Source organism: Hyaena hyaena, unplaced genomic scaffold (assembly GCF_003009895.1).
Source record: "Hyaena hyaena isolate Hyena2069 unplaced genomic scaffold, ASM300989v1 scaffold_9, whole genome shotgun sequence".
Classification (NCBI taxonomy): domain Eukaryota; kingdom Metazoa; phylum Chordata; class Mammalia; order Carnivora; family Hyaenidae; genus Hyaena; species Hyaena hyaena.
The window spans coordinates 2283142-2306452 of record NW_024080641.1 but is presented as its reverse complement, the minus strand read 5'-3'; the positions used below and the strand labels follow the sequence as shown (position 1 = coordinate 2306452).

General features: G+C 62.4%; 1 protein-coding gene and 1 long non-coding RNA gene across 2 annotated transcripts; one reads left to right on the top strand and one right to left on the bottom strand.

The window, feature by feature from the left end:
• The first annotated feature begins 292 nt into the window (after positions 1-292).
• Positions 293-3402, top strand: LOC120244568. The gene is made up of 3 exons (XR_005531573.1): positions 293-328; positions 652-772; positions 3205-3402. It is a non-coding gene; the product is annotated as an uncharacterized LOC120244568 (long non-coding RNA).
• On the bottom strand, positions 3391-22908 carry LMTK3 (lemur tyrosine kinase 3). The gene is made up of 15 exons (XM_039251150.1): positions 22829-22908; positions 21810-21943; positions 21408-21558; positions 20821-20897; positions 20237-20355; positions 17161-17248; positions 16684-16832; positions 16082-16166; positions 15879-16000; positions 15472-15621; positions 12437-14955; positions 9196-9611; positions 7832-7967; positions 7183-7320; positions 3391-3901 (listed from the first exon to the last, which is right to left on the bottom strand). The coding sequence occupies exons 1-15, from the start codon at positions 22902-22904 to the stop codon at positions 3885-3887; spliced, it is 4377 nt and encodes a 1458-aa protein (XP_039107081.1). The 5' UTR covers positions 22905-22908; the 3' UTR covers positions 3391-3884.
• Between the last annotated feature and the right edge of the window lie 403 nt (positions 22909-23311).

Sequence of the window (23311 nt, the reverse complement as noted above, 5' to 3'; positions counted from 1 at the left end):
TGGGCCGATGCTTCCAGAAGGAGCCCTAGAGAGCTGGCCAACCCGTGGGGGCCACCTACGCCGGAAGCACGTGGGCGGAGGAGTCAGAAAAGAGGAGGAAGACCTTGCCCACGGGCTGTCCGTGGGGCTCGGCAAGAGGGCTGGTGGGAGTGGTGGTTGGGGCTGGGGGACCCTGGGGCCAGGAGGGCAAGACCGTGTCTGCGCTGAGCCGGGTTCTCAGCCACCGAAGAAGCACCTTCTGGAGGACATTTGACACCAAGCCGGGAGAGCGCCGGGAATCTGCGTGTTACCTCCTTTCCTGGGACTCTGACAGCCCCTCAAGTGTAAGGTCTGTTTGCCTTGTGGGCGGAGGCTTGAGTGGTGGGGTATCCGCTGAGCCCCAGGTCCAGGCCTGCCCCCCCCCCCCTTGCCTTCCAACTTGGGATATAGATCCCAAGGCATATAGATCCTGAGTGGGAGAGGGGGTAGGGGGGTGAGTTGGCAAGTTGGGACACTTCGGCGTCATTCTCCTATGCCCAGATCTGCAATTGAGACTTAAAGAGTGGGAAACTACAACTTGGGGCAGGCTCCAGGACCAGGTCTGGTTGAGGGAAGCCTGGCCCCCAAGGGTGCCTAATTGCAATTCCTCCCTCCTATGCTGTGTCCTTGAAGGGTCAGAACCCCTAACTGAGTGCTCCCGGTGACATGGGAAGCGTCTGGAGTCTTAGGCCTTGGACCTGGCTCTGCCCCTGGCCACAGGCATTCACCTGCTCGAAGCCCCGCCCCCATAGAGGTATAAAGACACGGCCACCCCCGCGGGTGGGCCTTTTCCTTCCCGCGAGACCGTCGGACTACAATTCCCAGCATGCTGTGTGGCGCTGTCGCCCCGTCGGTAGGAGAGCCGGTCCCGAGGTCTTCGGGGAGTTGTAGTTTCCCAAGGCTCCAACGCGTGGTTTACGTTAGCCTAGTCTCTACCCTTGTGCACGTTGGGAAGAGAGATCCTGGCCACTTTAACCCCCAGGAACTGATAGGGAATGGAGTTCCCAACTGAGGAAATGGGATTCCCAATTCCTCCTGAAGTCTCCGGGGAAATGGGAGTCAGCAGCCCACCGAGAAGACAAATGAGGTTTTCAAGTAAATGATCTCACCCTGGCCCGGCCTCCTCCAGGCAATGAACCCATAGTTACTGAGTGTCTACTCAGTGTCTAGTCGGGGAAGTAGCGGGCTCGGCAGAGATGCCCTGGAAGGGCAGTGCCGGCAGAGGGAACAGCATGAGCACAAGCAGGAAAAGGCATGGTGTGCTGGAGTAACTGACAGCAGGGGTCCTTATACGGTGTGACTGAGGGGGAGTGGATAAGAGATGGAGTCAGAGGGGACACACAGGCCTGATCATTCGGTGCCCAGCTGGCCATGGTAGGGACTCTGGGTGTATTTTTAGCTGATGGAAGCCATCCAAGGGTGCAAAGCAGGCAAGTGATGTATTTGGATGGAGGCTGTCGGAGGGGCCTCTGGCTGCTGCAAGGGTATAATTTGGAGATGAGTAGGGGCAGCAGAGGGGAGGTGAGTTAGGAAGGAGGGGGTTCCCCTGGGGCAAGAGGGTGTGGCTGAAGAGGTGGGGAGTTGGGAAGAGGAGCCAGCAGGAATTACAGAGGCTGGACCTACTTCAGGATTCTGGCTCGAGCAAAGGGTGAACGGTGAACGGCAATGCCATTTACTGAGATGGTCAGAGAGGGAGTTCTGGGGTGTGGAGCGCGGGTCCGTGGTTCTGGTTTGGCCAATTAAGCTGGAATCAGCTGTGGACCATTCCAAACCAGACCCATCACCCCCAACTTGAACTTGCCCTTCAGTTTTGCCCTAAATCCCTCTCTTCCCTGAAGATAGATTTCTGGTTTCCAGGTCCCGCCTCTCCCAAGACCCCAAATTCCCAACCCCCTCTCACAGGTTGAATTCTATCCCCTTGAAATCAGGATGCTGAAGTCCCAACCCCCCAGTAACCCAGAATGTGGTCTTATTTGAACACAGGATCATCGCGGATGCAGTTAAGATGAGGTCATTAACGTGGCCACTAAGCCAGTATGGCGAGTGTCCTTATGCAAAGAGAAATTTTGGAACTACACACACACACACACACACACACACACACACACACACGCGGCGAGAATGCACATGAAGGTGAAGGCAGAGATTGGGGCGAGGCTTCTATACACTGAGGAGCACCAGAGATTGCCAGCAGAGAACCGGAAGCTAGGGGAGTCATGTAACCGATTGTCCCTCATGGCCTCGGAAGGAACTGATCCTGCCGACCCCTTAATCTTGGCTTCTAGCCAGTGTCTGTGGTTTCAGCCACCCAATATGTGGCACTTTTTACAGCAGCCCTAATGAGGTAATACAGCCTTCCTCCCTCAGACCCGGAGTCCAGACCCCCAGCCCCTCCTCCCTGAGACCTTGGAGTCCTGGTTCCATTGGCCTGGGGGGAGGTGTGTCCTAAGATCAGCTCCAGGGCACCGGCAGAGTCCCTGGGAAGAGGTGGAACCCAGCCCTCTCACCCTCCCTTCCTCCACTCCCCAGACTTACAAGTGACCCTAATGCCTTCATCACCTTAACTCCTAAGCCAGGAGCCCACAGCATCCCAGCTGGGCCCCCGCCCCTGGGCCCTTCCCCCGGGTCTCATCCCAAGTGAGTCCCTCAAATATGCCAATGAATGCAGTACGGAGGTGATGGGGCACAGGTTGAAGCCAGGAGATAAGAGACACAAAGACAGACTGGGTCAGGAGGGGAAAAGACAGAGACACGGGCAGAATCAGTCAAGCGCCCAGGAGAAAGGAAGGAAAAGGAATCCGGGCAAACCCAAAGGCAGAAAGACATAATAGAGACAGACAGGCGACAGGGAGGCACGGACAAGGAGAAAACAGTACAGATGGAGAAACTCAAAGAAATAGAGTCAGGAAGAGGGGCCCAGAGTGAGAAAGGGGAATGTCTCATGGGAGGTGGGTGGTCACATGGAGGCACAGGTAAACTGAGGCACAGCCATGGTGGGCAGGGAGGAGTGGCTGGTCTCAGAGGCTTCTGGGATGTGTGGCCAGGAGCCATGTGGGTGCTAGCACCATTCCTGAGCACCCCCGCCCCAGCCCTACCCTCCCTCCACACCTCCCCTCCCCCTGTGTAAACGCTGGTAAAAGCTGTATAAATGCGGCTCTTCCAACCACTCTCTCCACCTCCTTGCAGCCCCTTGAACTGTAAGTGGAGGCTGCCATCCAGGTCAGTGTGACCAGCACCAGCCAGAGCCCCCGGCTCACCTCACCTCACCGCTGCGCGGCGCTTCCTCCTTCCCGAGCCTTGACATTCCCATCTGTGAAGCGGGCGGCCGGAAGCCGACTTCTTCTCTGTCCCGAAACACACACAGGCCCGCCATTCCTCCAAAAAGTTGTTTTTGTCTTTTTTAAATAATGTGAAAATGCCACGCGAAGGTTTGAACCAGAGGCCCCTCCAGGGGCCGGGCAGGGGGAGGAAGGGAGACGCGAGATGGGGGGTCCAGGTCCCCGAAGCCTGCAGCCCCTCTCTGGGGCCAGGAGTGGGAGAGGAGGGGCCTCCGCTGTGCCGAGGGGCTCCAGGCCCGAAAGAGTTCAGTTCAGGTCCGAGAAAGGCGGCTGTCCAGGGAGGGGCGAGGGGCTTCCTGCCTCATTTGGCACCGAGGGGGTCGGGGGGCTCGGGGGAGCCGTCCGGGGGGCTAGGGGGTGGGGGGCCAGGGCCTCCCGTTTGGCACATGGTGGGGGAGGGGGAGGGCCCGGCCTCGGGAGCCTCCCCGGAGGCGGTGTCTGTGGTGGTGGCAGTGGCTCCGTTGTCCACAGAGGATTCTACCCTCAGCCCCTCTTCTGGGGGTGCGGGGGGATGGGGTCTCCGGGGAATCAGTTCTCCACGGGGCCTGAGGACAGATGGAGTGGAGACAGAAAGTGAATTATCGGCCTCAAGGCTTCTGAGTGAAAATCTTCACAGGCCCTGTCCCATTTCTGTCCTTATGCTGGCCTCCTTGCTGTTCCTCCTCGGTTCCAAGCACAGTCCTACCCCAGGGCCTTTGCATGGCTATCCCCCCCCCCCACACCCAATGCCCTTTCCTTATCCCTTCCCATGTAAGGCAGGCCCTCTCCTCAGTGGCCCTTCTCAGTCAAGCAGTCGCCCCCTGGTGACCCCACCCCTCCCCCCAGCCATTCCACTACGGTTATTTTCCCCATGCGTCTTCCCTGGGACAATCCCAGCCATTGTCTGCTAGCTTCCTGCTGTTAGTTTGCCTCTCTAGAACCTAAGCTCTCTAGACGGGACTGTGTCCGGTCACTGCTGCATCCCCAGCGTCCAGCACGGGGGCCTGACCCCCTCACTGTTGCACGGCCCCTCCTGTCCCAGCGGCAGGAAGGCCCCCACCCATTCCACAGATCCGGCCAACCAAGGTCTGTGGGGTGAAGGAGTTCACTGAGGGCCATGCGGTGGGCGCCCTTCCTCTCCACCCCACAGTTCTGACCTGAGTGACCTGAGGGTCAAGTCGTGGCCCTCATTCCTGTCCCTGAGCCTCAGTTTCCCCTCTCTTTAAAAGGGGAGCATGACCCTTGTGTCCTTTTCTAAGGAGCGGAGAGACGCGGAGACAGGTGGCTTCACTCAGCACCCAGGGTTAAGTGGGCAGAGCGCCGCGAGCGCGGGGTGGGGGGGTGGGGGTCGCTCCGGCCTGGGCCCCTCCCCACGAGCTTGGAAAACAGGTTGAGCAGGGATAGCAGCGATTTAGGGTTTCACACGACTGGCCCCCGCCTCCTGGTGATTAAAGGTGAAGTCATCTTGGCATACTGGCCCTGCTGGCCTCAGCCCTGACTCACCACTTGGCAGTGTCCCCACGCCCTGGAACCCACCCGCCCTGTCCCCATGGGGGCCTCGCAGAAGGCCTCTGGGAGGAAGTGACAGTTGAGGTGGAACCCGGAGTCTGCCCTCAGCCCTGTCCTTCCTGCCCCAGACGCTGTCTGCTCTTTCCTCTCCCGCCTGGACGCTTGCCCTGGCCTCCGGTCTAGCCTCCCAGCCTCCAGTTGGCCCCCATGTGGCCCCTTTGGGGGGGTGGGTCTTCCTATACCAGTGGCTGATGCTGTCCTTCCCCTGCTCAAGCTGGCCCATGGCTCCCTAGTGCTCCCAGGACCAGGCCCCTCCGTTCGGCCCACCCTCAAGCCCTACACAGTCCGCCCTGCCCCCTCCCCCCTCCATCTACCCTACTCCCTAACTAACCCCCAGACGCCTCCCTTCTGTTCCCTGAACTGGCCAAGTTCTCTCCCGCCTCGGGCCCCTGTGCAAGCTGGTCCATCTGCTAGCGCGCTGTCCCCTTCCCCTTCACCTAGTTAACGGCAGCGAACCCTTCAAGCGCCCGATGAAATGGCACTGCCAAGCAGGGCGACAGGGCCCTTTTCCGTTGTCATTTGCTTTTCCAGCAACCTTGAGTTTGTGCTTCCTTGTTTACTGCAAGACCGTGGGGTCAGTGTCTGTGCGTTAGGTAAGGTGGAGTGGAGCTCATGGATCTTGCTCCGCTCGGAACCAGTCCCTCCCTCCCTGCCCCTCCCCCCGCCCCTGTGCCCGGCAGGGAGCCTGTGTTTAGCAAACGAAGGCTCCTTGAACATGGACTTCATTAAGTGCAGTGAGAGTTACCAGTCAGAGACCCCTGCTGCTCGACTAGGCTGTGCTGTGCGTGCGCGTCGGGTAAGCCATTGAAACCCCTCAAGAATCCTAAGAGGGCCATCCAGTGATCATCCCCATTCTACAGATGAGAAAACTGAGGCACAGAGAAGAAAGGGGACTCGCTCTAGGTTATACGGGGCCGAGGAATGGGAGGGCCAACAGCTGGACTCAGGCACGATCTGGGGGCGGGGCAGGACTGTAACCCTCCGTGAGAAGGTCAGGTCGCACCTTCCACCTTCTCAGCTCTTTCCTGAGAACACCTGCACCTGCCCAGCCCAGTGCGAGCTCGGCATCCGGGGCTATTCTCAGCAGCGGCAGCAGGGGGCAGCAGAGAGCCCGAGTCGGCTCTCTCCCGACCCGGTTCCGCAAGGAAGAGACATTGCTGTGCCCTCCTCTCCTCGAGTAAAATAGGCCTTAGCTTCGGGGCCGTCAGAAACTAGGATGTGGTGACCCTCTCCCAAGATGACGCTGAAGATTAGCTATTCGCCGTACGTGAAACACCAGAAAGGAACACTGACTCACGGGTGCTTGGCTGGCTCAGTCGGTGGAACATACGACTCGATCTCCAGATCGTGAGTTCGAGCCCCACAGTGGATGTAGAGATTACTTAAATAAATACATTTTAGGGGCGCCTGGGTGGCTCAGTCGGTTGAGCGTCTGGCTTTAGCTCAGGTCATGATCTCACAGTTCGTGGGTTCGAGCCCTGCGTAGGGCTCTGTGCTGACAACTAGCTCTGAGCCTGGAGCCTGTTTCAGATTCTGTCTCTCCCTTTCTGACCCTCCCCTGCTCACGCTGTCTCTCTCTCTTAGAAATAAATTTTTAAAAATAAATACATTTTAAAAATATAAAATAAATTAAAAAAAAGGAAACTGACTCAGAGAGCAGGCAGCAGGGTTTGAATCCCGGCTTCTCATTCCTCTGTGCCTCAGTTTACTTGTGTGTAAAATGGGGATGAGACTAGAATCTACCCCATGGGATCCTGGCGTGGATTATATGGATTCAGATGGGCAAGCACAATGTAGGGCCTATGCAAGTGCTTAGTAGCAGCAGCAGCAGCAGTAGTAGTAGTAGTAATGCTGTTGTTATTGTTGTTGAACTCCCCGACCATGTTCTCTCTGCTCTGGTCCAAACAACCAGCTCTGAGCGCAGTGCTTTCCTCCCCCTCCGTGTCCGTTTCTGATCAACCCATGTCCCCAAACGTTGGGATCAAGACCTGACAGGTGCCAGGCAAGAAACGCGGCAAAGATGAGCAAGTCTGTGAAGGGATCCTTACAGAAGGGGAAACTGAGGCTCAGGGAAGGGGCGCGACTGCCCCAAGCCTGTCTGATGAACACTACCTGGTCTGAGCTAGTTCCAGAGTTGGGTGGGGTCTCAGGACTGAGCAGCCAGGGTTGACTGAGAGGGGAGGGGAGAGACTGTGGAGAGAGAGGCAGGGGAATTCAGAGATGGCGACAGAGAGAGACAGGCAGAAAGGGGAGCAGCAGAGGGTCTGAAGCACTGTACCTGCGGGCCGGGCGTCGGGGGCCCGGGCGGGGGGCCCCGGGGTCTCCAGCGCAGGCGAGACGGAGAAGCGGGAGAAGCACAGGGGGGGGCCTGGAGGGGGCAGGAGGGGGAAATCCTCCGCCCATTCGAAACTGCCTCCTAGCAGCGGGGTGGGGGCGCGGTGAGGGAGAAGAGAGGACGAGGTCAGACCCTCAGACGCTTTTGGAGCCCCTCACCTGCAGCTCCAGTCCTCCGACCCCGCCCCTCCTCAGGCACCTGCCTCCGCAGTCGGAGCCTGCGGCCCAGCCTCAGCAATGCCCCGCGCCAGCTCCGCCCCAGCTCTGCCCCACCTCCAGACCCCGCCCCAGCTCTGCCCCCTCCAGACCCCGCCCCAGCTCTGCCCCACCTCCAGACCCCGCCCCAGCCTTGCCCCCTCCAGGCCCTGCCTTAGCTCTGCCCCGCCTCCAGCCCCGCCCCAACCCTGCCCACTTCCAGGCCCCGCGCCCGCTCTGCCCCGCCTCCAGACCCCGCCCCAGCCCTGCCCCTTCCAGGCCCCGCCTTAGCCCTGCCCCGCCTCCAGACCCCGCCCCAGCCCTGCCCCCTCCAGGCCCTGCGCCAGTTCCGCCCCGCCTCCAGACCCCGCCCCTCCAGGCCCCACCCAGCCCCTCACCAAAGCCGCTGTCGTTGCTGGGAAACCCATCTCCGGGGGTGGCGGGGTGGGGAGGCGTCGGGGGCGCTGGGGGCGTTGACGGGTCCGTGTCCCCCTCGGGGGGGCCCTGGACGCTCAGCTCGTTGGTTGGCGTCTCCTGTGGAGGTAGAATAGGGGAGGCGAGAGGGGGCGAACCGTCACATCCCACCCACTGCATTCCCAAGAAGCAACAAAGCCTGCTAACATTTCTGGGGCTTCAGGTATCCCAATTTACAATCTCACCCTCTTTAGAGGTGGCTGGAGCCCCTAATCTGCCTTCAAAGACGCAGGTCGGCCTTAACCCCACCCCGGCCCGAGGCTCCTCCCCCGACCGCGGAGCCCCGCCCACAGCTAAGCACCCCACCATGGGTATTCTCTCCTTAACGCAATGATCCCATGGGGGCCCCCTAACCCAATATTGTCTCCATAAAAGCTGCCTCGTCTCCATGACCCCTAACTACTTCCGAGATCCCGGCCACGGGCGTCCAAGTTCGGGACGCAGAACCACCTGCTCCAAACCCCATCCCGCACACCCGACCCTCCCTCGGGCCCCTAAGTCCCGCCCCCTGAAGTGGCCCCGCCCCAGCCCTCCGAGCCCCACCCTTTGCTTCAGTGGCGCAGGCGTTTGCTCAGGACTCCGTCTCTTCTCAGGACCTCAGCCCAGTGTGCCCCCTCCAGGCTCACCTAGACCCATCCGCACTCACCTAGGCCCCAGTCCGTAAGCAGCATCCCGCTCACCCTTTTTCTTTTCACCGATATCCACCCAGCCTTAGTTACTCAGTCTGCAACCCACCTCCAAGCCCCGCCCCGGTTCACTAGCCCTGTCCATCTCCGAACTCACTCCTCCCGCATTTAGTAGCTAAACACTGCAAGCCGCGTCTCTTAAGCCCTACGTGCAGCCTCGCCACGGCCCGCCCCTAGCGGGTAAATCCCCTTCATCCCGAGCCTGCCTCTTTGCGTCTAACACTGCAGCGCCGGTCGACAACCCCCGACCCAAACTTCACTTGGCTCCGCCCCCGCCGCCCAGACCACGCCCCAACCTTCTCCACGCTTTCTCCCTAGCTTCTCAGGGCTCCGCCCTGACCACCAGGTGTCTCCCCCGCCTCCCCTCCAGATCCCTTCCCACTCTCCCACCCCCCAACCCCCCCCCCCCCCCCCCCCGGCGCTCTGCCCCATCGCGGGCCTCACCCTACCCCTGACTCCAGGCCTCAACCCCGCCCCGGGGCGGGCCCATCCTCCAGGACCCGACCCGTACCCGTCGTCCAAGTCCGCGCCGGTGCCCCCGGCCACACTCTCCCCAGCCCCGCCCTCGCCCCGCCGGCCCCTCCCCTCCCCGGGCCGCGCACCTGGTCGAAGAGGTAGACGGTCACGTCCCCGTGGAAGGAGACCATCTTGCGCTTCCTCTCCAGCTCGCTGTCCTCGGGCTCGTCGGCCCCGCGCGGAGACTTGAGCAGCCCCCGCAACGGGCGGGCCGCGTCCGCGTCGGCGCTGCTCACCACGACGGGCACCGGGGCTGCCCGCGCCCTCCCGGGGCCCCGCGGCCCCGCCGCCGCGCCCGCCGCCGCCGCCTCGTCCTCCTCCTCCTCGTCCTCGTCCTCGTCCTCCCCGGCCTCCTCCGCCGGCCCCGGCGCCCCCGCCCCGCCGGCCTCCCCGCCAGCCGCCCCGGCGTCCGCGCCCTCCCACGGGGGTCGCCGCGGGCCCGGCCCCGGGAACGGCGTGAGCGTGAGCGGCGGCAGCGCCAGGGAGAGCCGCGAGAGCTTGGCTGCGAGGGGAGAGACCCGGTGAGCCGCTGCTCCCGGGGAAACTGAGGCATGCCCTCCCGCCTCGCCGTGTACCCTCGGGCCACCTCGGGTCACGAGACGAGCCTCGGTTTCCCCTCCTGTGAACCAAAGGACCGCTCTGGGGCCCTTCTGCACGGCCAACGCTCTCCTCGACTCCCCAGTCAGTGTTCAGGTCACACAGCTCCCACCTCGCTGTGCCGCCCACCAGGCCTGAGTGCCCTGGGCCTGTTAGCCTCGCCAGGCCCTGTCCACTGTCCACACCTCATTCTGACTTGGCCTCCACCCAGCCACTCGGGCCACCTCCCCGTTCCTCCCACCTCTGAGCCTTTGCAGAGGCTGTTCCTTCCGCCTGGAACTTCCTTTTCTAATTCAAGTCCTGTTCCTCCTCCAGCTCAGACCGGGCTTTCAAGCCTTCAGAGCTCGCCCAGGAGGTCAGGCCGGGCCGGCCGCTCAGCACCCCGTAATAGCTCCTTCCGAGCAGATTATCTCAGCATGTGGCTGTATTTCTGTGGGGAAGTGACTCACGTTTGCCTTGTCATATTACAGAGTCTTGAATTGGGCTCAGTCTGGCTGCACCCCTCCCCCCCCCCCCCCCCGGCGTATAGAAGCCCGCAGCCAATATCTGTGGGATTCGTGAATGAATGTTCCTGCTCTGTGATGTCGACCAAGCTACTCTCCCTCTCTGGCCTTCGACCGCCAGACAAGAGCAGGGTGTCTAACCACTCCAGGGTTTTGCCCCGCCCTAAGACTCCCTGATCTCAGCCTGCTGGAAGGCAAGGACTTTCCAAGTCCCAGGTCACTTGCTGGGTGCCCCAGGGCAAGCAGATCCACCTCTCCGAGCCTCTGTCTCCTTGCTGGTCAATGGCCAGGGGCCGCCCATTGCTCCATTAGTGCAGAGGTAAATGGTGTGACAGGGGCAGTGGTGGGGTGAGGGTCAAGGCTTAGCAGGGAGAAAGCTTGGGTGTGGATCGGGTCACTCTCCACCCTTTGTTCACTCCATTCCTCTTCACTGGCCTTTTGCTGTTCCCCCAGCATGCCAAGTCAGTGCCCATCTCGGTGCCCTCCGCCCGAAACACCCGGCCCCCAGATGTCCACCCAGCTTACTTCCTTCACATCTGCTCAAAAGTCACCTCCTTGAGGCCTTCCTTGACCATCCATCTCAGGGCGATGGGGTTGGGGGCTGTGAGGGAGCTCTGAAGGAGCCCCCGGGAAGGACAGGGTGATAGCCTTTGGAAATCAGGAAGGCTTCCCAGGGAAGGGGAAATTTGAGTGGGGTCTTGAAGGATGCGTAGGAGTTCATGCACTTAAAAAAAAAAGGCGGGGGGGAGCTATTCCCAGCATCTTCCCACCCAGCAACACGGTCCCCCAGCAATCCTCTGAGGCATCTTAGCTGGTCAGCCCCTGACACTTTCATGCTGCCTGGGGACTTTCCTGACACGGCTACCTGTAAACTGCCCACAACCATCTCAAGGAAGTGGTATCATTCTAATACCATGGGCCTCGAGGAAGGAAAATTCTGTGCTCAGCTCCCTTCCTGACCTTTCCCTCCTGATAAACAGGAGTCAGGCTCCTCTGGTAAACAGTCGATAACTTTACCCTCAAATGTGATGGTGAGGCCGCCAAGACAGCACAGGGCCCAGTCACGTATAACCTTCATACTGATATTTAAGGAAACCGGCCCGGTGGGTGATTCCACTGAAGCTACAGCCCTTTGCTCCCGTCTAAACAGGGGCCGTTTACCTTTCTCTTAAATCAGTCCTCCTCTGTGACAAGCCATTTTCTGCATTCCTACCAAAGCTCAGTTTCCAGAAAAAGCAGGTCTACAGTTTTCAGGCCACCAGGAGCACCAGGTGGGGGGCAGGGCAGAGTTTGCCGCTCCCCGGGGTCCCAGCTTTGGGCGGCTCGGGGCCTGACACCCAGGACAGATGCCTCAACTTGGAAACTTTAAACCAGAGATCACACACTGGCGCCCAGAACAAGGATAATCTTCGTGTGATTAGTTTCAACCACTAAACGCCCCAGGACTCTGGTTTCAAAGGGAAAGGCACCAGATCTGGCCACGCCAGGTGGGCATTCCCGCGTGGAGCTGCGAAGTGGCTGCCTTTCCTCCCCTGGCTCCCACCGAACCTCTCCCAGGCGACTGCTTCCGTCCCCCCAGTACTGTCTGGCCCCCCACGGGCATCTGAGTTTGAGACCCCGGGTCTAAGTGAACTGCGATTATAAAAAAGCAGGTGGGGCGCCTGGGTGGCTTAGTCGGTTAAGCGTCTGACTTTCGCTTAGGTCATGATCTCGCGGTTCGTGGGTTCGAGCCCCGCGTCGGGCTCTGTGCCGACTGCCAGCTCAGAGCCTGGAGCCTGTTTCAGAGTCTGTGACTCCCTCTCTCTCTGACCCTCCCCTGCTCACGCTGTCTCTCTCTCTCTCCTAGAAATAAATAAAACATTAAAAAAATTTAAAAAAATAAAAATAAAAATAAAAAAGCAGGAGCTTGGGCGTGCCAGGGCCTGAGCTAAAGTCCTCCGAAGCCCTAATGTTTAAGCTTCCCAGCCCTATCAGGTGGATGCTATCCTCGTCATCCATTTTTGGCGGGGAAACTGAGGCACAGAGAAGTAAGGTCGTTTGTCCAAGGCCACAGAGCTACACAGGGATTTGAGCCCAGGCTGCGTGGCTCCAGGCTCTGCTCCCATTATTGCCAGCCCGACTTGTCTGCCACCCAGGAGCCTGAGACTGTCTGCTTGGCCGTACTTCTCGGAAGGAGCCAGGCCTCGGCCCCCAACCTCCCTCACCTTGCTCCCAGCAGCCTCCTCACCTTTGATCTGCTCGCTGTTCCCCTGAGGAGGTCCCAAGTCCAAGAACAGTCGTGGCATCTCGGGGCCCTTCCTCTCGGGTTTGGGGGGGTCCCCGTCTGTGCTGGGTGCTGTGTCTCCGCCGGGCCTGCTGTCTGGGACCCCGGGCTCTCCCTCGGAGGCCACCTCCGGCCTGGCTCTCTGGGGCGCTGGCTCCGGCCTCCTCGGCTGGGCTTCCGGCGGCGGCGGCGGCGGTGGCGGCGGCCTCGTGCTGTCTACCCATCCGGCCTTTGCGTCCACGCCGCTTCCGAGGCCGCCGCCGGGGACCATCCCCATGCCCACTGGGGCTCGGCCCCCACTCCCGAGGTCCAGCCTCCCAACCCCGGGGGCTTTCGGTGCCCCCCCAGTCTCGGGGGCTCTCCTCTCGGTCCCGGGTTCCAGCACCCCGCTCCTGAGGGCTGGGCCAGGGGGGCCAGGGGCTGTCTCCCCGCCGTTCCGGGCCAAGGCCACTGCGCCGGGCTCGGGGGCTCTCTCCAGCGAGGTCTCTGGGGCTGGCACCCCACTCTCGGGCGCCTTCTCCCAGGGCCCGGGGGCTCTCCGAGGCCCAGTCTCTGGCAGCCTCTCCGTGTTCCTGGGGAGTCTCAGGCCCCCATTCTCGGACAGTTTCTCCTCGATCTTTGGGGGTGTCAGGCCCCCATTCGCCAGCACTTTCTCTTCTCTCTCGGGGGACCTCAGCTCCCCATTCTCCAACACTTTCTGCTCCCTCCTTGGCGGTGTCACCTCCCCATTCTGCAGCACCTTCTCCAGTGCTTTCTCGTCTCTCTCTGGGGTCCCTGGGCCCCCATTCTCCGCCACCTTCTCCTCGATGCCCGGGGCTCTCTGTCCCCCGTTCTCCAACACTGTCACCCCGTTCATGGGGAAGCTCGGGTCCTCGATCGGGCTTGGGGCTTTCTTCCCGCTGCCCAGGACTGTGGGGTCCCTGCTCGGGCCCGGGGCTTTCTCTCTGTTCCCGGGACCTCTCCCCACCTTCCTGGGTCCCGTCTCTCGGGGGTTTGCCCCCTTCTCCCCCAGGAGGTTCCTTGTCACGTCCTCCCGCAGGGACATCAGCAGCTGCTCGGTGCTCACTTGAACTACGAAGGTCGGCTTCTCCCGGGTCCCCGGCAGCGGGAGGGGACCCGGGTCTGGGGGTGGCCGGGGCGCTCCCGGGTCGGGGGGCTCGGGGGGAGCCCGCGGTCGGGGGACCCCTTCCTCCTCGGCTGCCCCCCCGCCTGGGAAGGCTCCCTCGGGGGAAAAAGGGGTCTCGGTCTCGTAGCCGCTGTCCCCCGGCTTGGGGCCCGGAGACGACAGGCCTGAGCCGGGACTGGCCACGGCCGAGGGAGGGTCGGGGGACACGGCCGGGTCCGCGGGGGCCCGGGGAGGTGGCGGCGGGGGGGGGGGAGCGGGAGGTGGCCCCCGCCCGGGGTACTGGGGCGCCGCCGCCCCCATGAGGGGGTCCAGAAACTCGGGGGGGGCCGAGGCGGGGGGGGCCAGGGGCAAGTCGGCGAGGGAGCCCCGCTCTGCGCGCAGGGACGAGTCGTCCTCTGGGGGATGGGGGCAGCCAAGAGCGGGGTGGCCCCCCCAGCCAGCAACGGCATCTCCCCGCTCCAGGGGCAGGCAGGAGCAGGCCCCCTCCCGGCTGCACAGGGGACAGGGCAGGGGTCCCCGGCGGCTGGGGCCGCCCCCAAGGCTGCTGCTGTCTTCCCCCGGGGAGCTGCCCTCCTCCTCCTCCTCCTCCTCCTCTGCCCACGGGGCAGTACCCCGCTCCCCCAGCACCTCGGCGGGGTCTCCCGCCAGGGTCTCCCCGGCGCCTCGGCCCTCGGGGTCCCAGCCACTCAGGAGGAAGCTGCCTGACGCTGAGGACTGGGCCGGGAAGGGCCGAGCTGCAGGGAAGAGGGGGGAGGCCCAGGTCTCGGACACCAGCTGGGGGACCTCGGAGGGGGCCTGGGAGGCCTGGGGCGCAGGCACTCCTGGGTCCAGGGGGTCCCAGTCATTGGGGAAGAGGGGCTCGGGCGGGGAGCCGTGCTCCTCCAGGCGGATGTAGTACTCGCTGCTCACCGAGGGGCTGCGGGCGCTGATGACCGGCAGCACGCTGGGCGTGGACAGCGCCTCATAGAAAGGGTTGGAGGGGTTGGCGTGGGGCGCCGGGGGCGCGGACGCCGGCTGCCAGGGGGGCGCCCCCCCACCCCGGCCGGCCCCCCGCCGCGCCTTCTCCCACAGGCACTCAAGGTTGAGGCCACGGCTGCTCTCAGTTACCGTGAGCACATCGTCGGGGTCGGCCCCAGGGAAGCCATCCAGAAGGGGGAACGGGGAGGAGAGGGTCCCCGGGCGGGGCGCGCTGTGCTGGGGGGGCCAGGGCCAAGGGAAGGGGCCGTCTCGGGGTGGGGGTGGTGGGGGCGGGGGCCGCGGGGGGCGCTCAGAGAGCAGGTAGGTGAGCTGCAGTTGGAGGTCAGAAGCCGAAGGGCGCTGGGCAGGTGGCCGCCAGCAGGACTGAAGGATGTCGTACCTGGGGGAGAGGGTGGGGGCGCAGGCGAGTGAGGCAGAGTCCCAGTGCGAGGGTGGAGGGCTCCCGGGGCGGGGGGCAGGGAGAGTCCAGAGAGAGGACTGAGATCCAGAGAGAGGGGAGGGGAACAGAGACCCGGTGTGTGCATGTGTGTGTGTGTGTTACAGAGATGGGGGGACGATAGGGGACAGACATCAGGAAGAGGGGACAGCAGCAGATGTGAGGAAGTGAGGGTTAGGTGGCCTTCCCGTTTGGGCCATGAGTCCTGGGACCAGAGATAAGCAAACACCCTGGAGAAACCAGGGTTCAAGTACCAGCTCAGCCCCTGCCTGCTTCAGTTTCACCCCCTCCAAGTAGCAGATGCTGGCAACAGGTGTGGGGGCGGCCCCACTCCACGGGATGGGGGTGTAGCGAGTGGGAGTGAGATTGTGGGCGGTGTATATGGCATTGAGGGGTTCCGGGACATCCTGGTGGGGGAATGGGAGGGTCGGGGGGCCGGGGCTCAGGCCCTGCCCTCACCAGTAGTCCGCATAGGGCAGCTTGAGCCTCGGCCGGGCCAGCTTGACGTGCTGCTGGCGGACCACGAAGGCGAGGACCTCCTCATCTGACAGGTGGCGGTAGGGCTGAGCCCCAAACTCGAAGAGCTCCCACAGGGTCACCCCCAGGGACCTGAGGGGAGCAGAGGGCAGAGAGAGGTCAGAGCCGTGCCCAGCCCCGCCTGGGGGTTTCCACAGCTATACCCCCCCCCCCACCTACCCCGCCACCCTTCCTCCCACAGGGTCACCCCCAGGGACCTGAGGGGAGCAGAGGGCAGAGAGAGGTCAGAGCCGTGCCCAGCCCCGCCTGGGGGTTTCCACAGCTATTCCCCCCCCCCCACCTACCCCGCGACCCTTCCACCTTCCTTGCCGCCCTCGGGGCCCCCTCACCAGATGTTGCTCTCGCGGCTCTGGTCCACCACCATGAAGGTCCCGTGCAGCTCCCCAAGGAGTTCGGGCGCCGCCCAGCGCAGCGGGATCCACAAGCGCTCGGGGGTCAGGTAGTAGTCCTCCTGGCGGGGTCAGGCCGGAGCGGCGTCAGGCGGGGCGGGCGCTCCCCCCCCCTCCCCGCCCTGATGGAGGGCGGCCCCCACCTTGTAGTTGCTGTGGGCTAGCCCGTAGTCTCCGATGCGCACGGTGAGGTCGGAGGTCAGCAGGCAGTTGCGCAGGGCCAGGTCGCTGGGGGCGGGGCAAGGACGCGAGGTGAGAAAGGGAGCGCCTGGGACAGACCACCCACCACGCCCACACCCCGCCCACTTTCCAGGCCCCGCCCCTGCCTCTTTTCCCTCCGCCTATTCGCCTACCCTGATTCCTCCGCCTCCCCAGGCTTCCTCCCCTCTTGACTCCTCCTTCTCCTCTATAACTCCTCCCCAGGATCCTCCCCCTCTCCTGACTCCTCCCCTTCATGGCTCCTCCCCCTGCCCTCTGTGACCCCTCCCCTCCCGATTCCGCCTCCTCTCCTGACTCCTCCCTCTCTTCTTCTGACCACTCCCATCTATGGCTCCTCCCCCCTCCTCTATGACCCCGCCCCTCTCCTGACTCCTCCCCTCCGTAGCTCCTCCCCTCCCGGCCCCACCCTCTCGCGAGCTCCATTGAGTCCTTTCCCTGTGGCCCCTCTCCCACCCGCTTAGCCTCGCCTCCTTCCCCTAAGTTGTACCCTACACACTCCTCCCGCCGCTCCGCTCCCGGCAGCCACCTGTGCACGTAGTTGTGGGAGTGGAGGTGTGCCAGCCCGCGGGCGATCTCCAGGCCCATCCTCTGCAGTGTCCGCAGATCCCGTGGGGGCAGCTCAGGGGACAGGCCCTCAGGGGGCCGCTGGGCGCGGAGGTAACGCTTCAGGTCCCCCTGGGAGGGAGGGGAGGGCGGGATCGGGGCCATCAGTCCCCCTTCCAGGACTCCACACATCCAGCCAATCCGTGGCGAGGATGGGGGAGGCCTCTGCCCTCAGTGGGCAGCCCCTCTGAGCCTCAGTTTCCCCTGCTACTTAGGAGATCATAACAACAGAACCCAGCTCGCATGCTAGTTTGCCGCAGGCCGTCGGAGGGAGTGCTCATCTACAGTAAACGCTCACGAAACGTCCGCTCATGTCACACACATTATTGCCAAAGATTCCTAGGACCCTAGGCATGCTCGCAGCCCCCAGCGCATCCGCCCGCCCTCTGCAGACTCTCACCAGTTGACAGAACTCCATGATCAGCAGAAAGGGCAGAGTCTCCACACAGACGCCCAGGCACTGGAGGACATTGGGATGCTGCAGGCTCCTGGGGGGCGGGGGGAGGTGGCAGGGTCAGGACATAGCCCCTTCCGCAGACCTCTGTCGCACCCCAGCCTCCCTGGCTAACCAAAGTGTCGCTTCGATCTCTTTGGTCTGGGTTTCTTCGCCTCCAGTCTCCCGGCCACACCCCCACTCACACCGCCTCCACACGCCCCCTCCTCCCCAGGTGTCCATCTCAGGGCTGCCCCACTATCCCCCCAGTTCCCAGGCCAGACTCCTGGCCCCCCTTCCCCTTCACTTCACTCCCTCCCCTCAGCCTCAGCCCCTTCCCTCCCCACAGTCTGGCTGGAGCCTCCTTCTCATCTCCTAGACTCTCTTCTCAGCCTCCTCCCAGCCTCCCTGCCTCCGGTCTCTCCCCTGCGGTCTGTCTCTGACATGCCACTCGCCTGCTCGCAGCCCTCCGTGGCTCCCCTGCACCTGGGACAAAGCAAAACTCACTCCCGTCTTTCCCTGAACTTCCTCAGCATCCCTCCTCCCCACCCCATGCATCCATCGCCTCAGACACGCAGGTGCCTTTGCACTTGCACTTCAGCCTGTAATGAGCCCTCCGCTCAGCAGAGTCCTCCCCATCCCTCGGGCCTCAGCTTCAACGTCATTTGCCCAGGACACTGCAATGACCGCAACACCCCCTCCTTTATCCTCACACTGTGGTTAAGAGTCAGGCGGATATTGAATCCTGAGTCCACTCTTTTTTGAAAAGTAATCTCCACACCCAACATGGGGTCCACTCTCACAGCCCCGAGATCAAGAGTCGCACACTCCACCGACTTGAGCCGGCCAGGACCCCCCTGCGTCCTCCGTTGCCGGGGTGGTGGGGAGTAACCTCAGAGAAATCACCTCACTTCTCCGTGCCTCAGTTTTCCTCAGCTGTAAAATGGGGACAGGAAGAGTAATGTCCCTCCCTCAAGAGGACTTGAATGGGATCGGAGGGGAGCGGCCACACAGGGCAAGGCCCTTGCTATCATTACTGCTTTTACGTTAGCATGTTAACATAACGGTTTGATTTTCAGGCGGCCCCGCGTTTTTCCTGCCTCAGGTGCAGCTGACTCTTCCCCCTGCCCGGAGCACGCTTCCCACAGTGCTGGCGTGACCGAGCCCTCTTTGTCAACTGCCCCTCTCCCTGATCATCCATAGCTCCCCTCTCTATATGAGCAGCCTTCTCTCCCTCTGACTCTTCTCAATTTTTTCTTCCTTGTGTATTGCTTCTCTCCTTCACTAGGGGGTGAGCTCGGCTAGGACAAGAAACTTGGGCTTTTTGTTCGCGTGGTCGCGGTCCCTGTACCTGGGGGGAGGGGGAGAGGGGGCTCCGTAACAACGTGCACAAGGAAGGATTTGACCCGGATACACGGCCTGGGGGGCCCGTAGGACAATTAGAACATTCTGGCCTTGCAGCCCCAGGGCCTGGCTCGGGGTAGGTGTGCGCAGAGTTATTTCCGTGGAGTTACTCTCCGGCCCCTCACCCCCGGGTGGGTCTGGCGGGAGGCAGGGGCCGGTGAGCGCTCCTGGTTGGTCCGAGACTCGTGAAACAAAGTTCCTAAAGCTTCCAGCACGTACTGGGGAACTGGAAAAGCAGCTGGAGCTCGGAACGTGGGGAGATTCAGGAAGGCGGGTGTGGACGGGTGCTCGGATGCACCTGCTAACCCGGCCCAGGCGGGCCACTTCTGCTCTCAAATCCTCCCGCAACCCCGCGGGCCGGGATGACGTTTCCCATTTAATCCAAGAGGGAATGGAGGCTCGGAGAGGCGAAGTGACCCACCCACACAGGGTCACCCAGCTGGACACGGTGGCTAAGCGGGGACTGGATCTCAGGTCTCTGGCTCACTCAGCCGACGTCCACAAAGGGCCAATGGACACCTCCCCCCCCTCCGAGCTGCTGGTGCTGCCCTGCCCTCGCCAACGGAACCTTCCGTGCAGGCGGGAATGTTCTAGATCTGAGCTGCCGAACAGGGGCGCCCCTGACCATGTGTGGCTACTGAGCCCTGGAGACGAGGTGGGTGTAGCTGAGGAAATGAATTTTTAATTTGATTTCATTCTATTTCAGATAAATTTAAATAGCCATATGTGGCGAGTGGTTGCCAGCATGCCAAATAAGCAAATAAACAGGAGAAATAAATGACAAACTAGGATACGTGTTATGAAGGAAACGCATGAATCGATGTAAGGGAGCATCCCGGGGCCCTCCGTATGTGTGTGAGGGAAGGTCTTTCTGAGCAGAGACCTAAGGAAGGGAAGAGAGCCCACCATCTGGAGCGGTGCGTGGGTGAGCCAGGAGTGATATTCTAGACAGAGGGAACAGCAAAGACAAAGGTCCTGAGGTAGAGACTGACATGGGAAAGGATTGGTAAGAGGCCAGGGTGGCTGGGGCATGGGGTCCAGGGGCAGAAGGGGAACAGGGGCAAGACTTGCAAGGCCTGCGGGCTGTACAGAGGAGTGGGCCTTCGTCTCGTAGGCAATAGGGAGCCATGGGAGGTTTTAGAACATGAAGGTGATAAAATCCAGTGTCTGAATCTCTCAGGGTACAGCCCACTTTTACAACCGTCTGATGAAAGGCCTCTGTATACATATCCTTTCGGTGACAGGGTAATTACTACCTCACAATCCATTTAGGTAGCAAATGTTTATCTAGTTCTTCTCTAGAAGCCCTTAGAGCGGAGGGGAGACCGAGGAAGGGACGCTCGGACAGGGTCCTGCTTTCCCAGACCTAACAGTAGAGTAGGGGTGGGAGGAGGGGTAAGGCAACAGAGCTCCTCAAAGCCCCCGTGAGAATGTTCGGGCTTCCCGGACTCACTTTCTAGATGAAGATACTGAGGCTCAGAGAGGGAGAGTGTGTTCACCAAGTGGCACAGCCAGGAAGACGGAGATCCAGGATTCCAGCCAGGTTGGACCCCGCGCTATGCTCCTCCCACTCCCAAAGGTTACCAGGCCCATATCTGCGGGCCTCCAGGGCCCACATCCGCGGAAAAGTCGCCCGTACCTGTATGGCTGCGCCTCCGAGATGAACTTGCGCTGCTCCAAGGGCCCCGCGCTGGCTCGGAGCTCCTTCACCACCACCTGGGCTGGGGTGTAGTCGGAGAAAATCTCTCCCAGGATCACCTGGTCAAGGGGGACCCGGGAGTCAGTGCCCGCAGTGTCCCCAGCCCCAGCCCCAGGACCACCTCCCCACCAGTGCGTAGCTCCAAGTCCCCCCTCCTCTCCAGCCTCTCCCTTCGAACCCCACCACCCGTGTTCGCCATCAGACGCCAGGATGAGAGACTCACGGGCCCAGAGTCCGATGGATGCAGGGACGGATGGAAGGATGGACAGACGGACGCGTGGAGAGCCAGGTGGCCAGGCAGAGTGGTCAATGGAGTGAGGAGGGAGGCGCCGACTGACAGATGTGGGGGGGATGGGGTAGGTGGGAGCAGGTGAGCGGTGGACAGAGGTGAGGGCCCTGGGTGCGCGGAGGGCCAGGGGACAGATGAGAAGTGGCGGGAGCAGGGGGGATGGACACAGAACAGGAGCACAGCCCTGAATTGTACGGACCCCCCCCCCCCGCCTCCCACCCCCAGCCCCACTCACCTTCCCAAACCAGCCACTCCCAATCTCTTGTAAGTAGCTGAGGTGCTGGCGGCTCAGGCCCAGGGGGGTGGTCATGTCTGGGGTAGGGGGGAAAAAAGGGGAGGCCTCTTAGTCTCTCTCCCCTCCTAAATGCCACTGACACCCCTCCCCCAACTCAGTGGGGACTGGGGTCAAAGCAGATACCAGTCTCTTTTCATTGGCTGCCCCAACATTCCATGTTGGGATCTCAGCCTCCTCATTGGCTGTCCACGGGCTCCCAGCATCCAATCAGTCCTTCCCGTTGGCGTTTCAAGATCCAATGACGTGGCTTCAGCCTGCCATTGGCTGCCTCTGAGACTGAGATCTAGGCTGACCTCACCGGAGGGAGCCCCACCAACTTCCCCACTCCCGGTTTTGGATTAAGCTATGGCTTCCACCGAGACGATCTCTGACTCCCTACGTCTGCTTCCAAGACTCTGCGACTCCCGCCTCTGCCTTGCCCTTTGGCTGCCTGAGACCTCGGCTCCCCGGCCCCCGTGGGAAGACCTTCAGGGTTTTCCACCCTGGCCCCTGGGACTATGGGACCCTAGTCAAGGAGGGCCGAGTACCTGAGTGTGAAGGCTGCGGGGCAGGCATCGGCAGGGAGACCTCAGCCAGCGGGAGAATGTAGACGTCGGGCAGCGACTGTGAGGAGGAGGTCTCCTCCGCCGGGGGAGTGTACTCCCCGGAGCAATCCTCCCCTTCAGGGTTCTCAAACTCCTGGGGTCGGGAGGGGTCGGGGGGGGAGAACGCAGGGCTGAGACACGCCATCGTCCTTTTCGTCAGTTGCCTTCCCATCTTTCTCAGAACAGTCCCCCGATTTTCACCCCAAGACTCCGGATCTTGCCAAAACTCCAGGCCAGAAGGTTCTCTTAGGCTTACTGCCCCTCTTCCCCCACCAACTACTTAGTCTGGGGGACAAGGCCTTCCTGGGGTCTTCTTCCCCACTTGAATCCCCGCATGCACCTCACCTTGAAGCCGACATCACCCCGTTTGCAACACAGACAGGTGAGGAGGAGAAAGATGAAGGCCAGCAAGCCGGAGCAGGAAATGAGGACCACGGCGTAGGGAGGAGCCAGAGGGGCCCGGCCCAGGGCAAATCCATCTGTGGGCACAGCGCTGGGCTGGGGTCCCGGCTTCAAGCCCCAAGCTCCCGGACTCCACGTCCCTCCTAGCCGGGCCAGTGGTGACTACAATTCCCATAATGCTCCGCAACCAGGGGCTCCTTGGCAGAGGAGCCGGATGGCCCGGCGCATTGTGGGAGTTGTAGTTTGAGGCCTTCTCAGGTGGTTGGGTTGGGGGTGGGGTCCCTTCTCTAGCCCTAAGCTGGGACCCCCCCCCCAATCACCTCACCGCGGGCTTGGATGACTTCCAGTGAGGACTGAAGGAAAGAGGTATAATAGTGGAGTCGGGAGCTCTCAGAATTTAAAATACGCTCCAGTCTCGTTCCCCCCTATTTGGACAAGAAGAGGAGCCCCCCAGCTGCAGGCTGGGAGAAGATTCTTGCCCCACGCTGGAACCCCCTAGTTACGGGGGTTGAGGCCTATGTCTTCTAGGCGCTCGTGGAGCACACACACGTCCTCTGTCCCCAACCCAAGCACCTGAGCAGGGAACTCCGCAAGCCCTCGGTCTCCCCCAAAGCCAGCGCCAGCCTCCTATGCCGTGTCCCCCTTAGAAATAGTATCCTCTCCTCTGCCCCCAGCTCTCCCAGCGGCCCCGGCCTTCCCGGCTGCCTGCACACACCTGCACACACATATGCGTGCGCAAACACACATGTTGCCCAGACGGACCCCCTCCCCACCCAGCCCCCAGCCTTCCTCCCACAGGCCTTGCTGACAGACGCACCGTCCCCGCGGCTCCGCGGGCCCCGGCTCGGCTGCGGGGAGGCGCGCACGCAGGTGACGGGGCCGGGGCGCCGCGGACAGACCCCACGGGCAGGCCGGGGTGGGGGCGGGGGCCGCTGGACAGCGGGATGGCCGGACAGACTCACCGGGGTGGGCCGGGGACGCCAGGCAGCCGGAGGCGGAGACGGCCGCGAGGAGGATGAGGGCGCTGGGGGCAGGCATCTTGTCGAGGATGGAAGGGAGGTGGAGGTGGTGGCGGCTGGGGAGGAGGGGGGGGCGGGCCCTCAGCCCCCAGCCATGGGGACCCGCGCGACCCTGGCCTCCCCCCGGCCCAGGAGAGGGGCAGGAGACGCAGGACAGGGGGAGGGAGGGGCTGCTTACTGGCTCAGGTACCCCCCTCCCCCTCTTTGAAGGGACAGACAGATGAAGGGATGGAGAGGCGGACAGAGGAGAGGAGCTGGGGAGCCGGGGTTGCTGGGGTGGGGGGGGAGAGGGTAGGTTGGGGGGGGAGAATGAGGGCCCCGCCCCCGAGGGCAGCCAGGATTGGGGGAGCAGAGAGCCTGTCAGAGGACGGGTGGGAGGAGGGAGGATGGAGGGAGGATGGAGCGTCGTCATGGCAACTGGCTCCC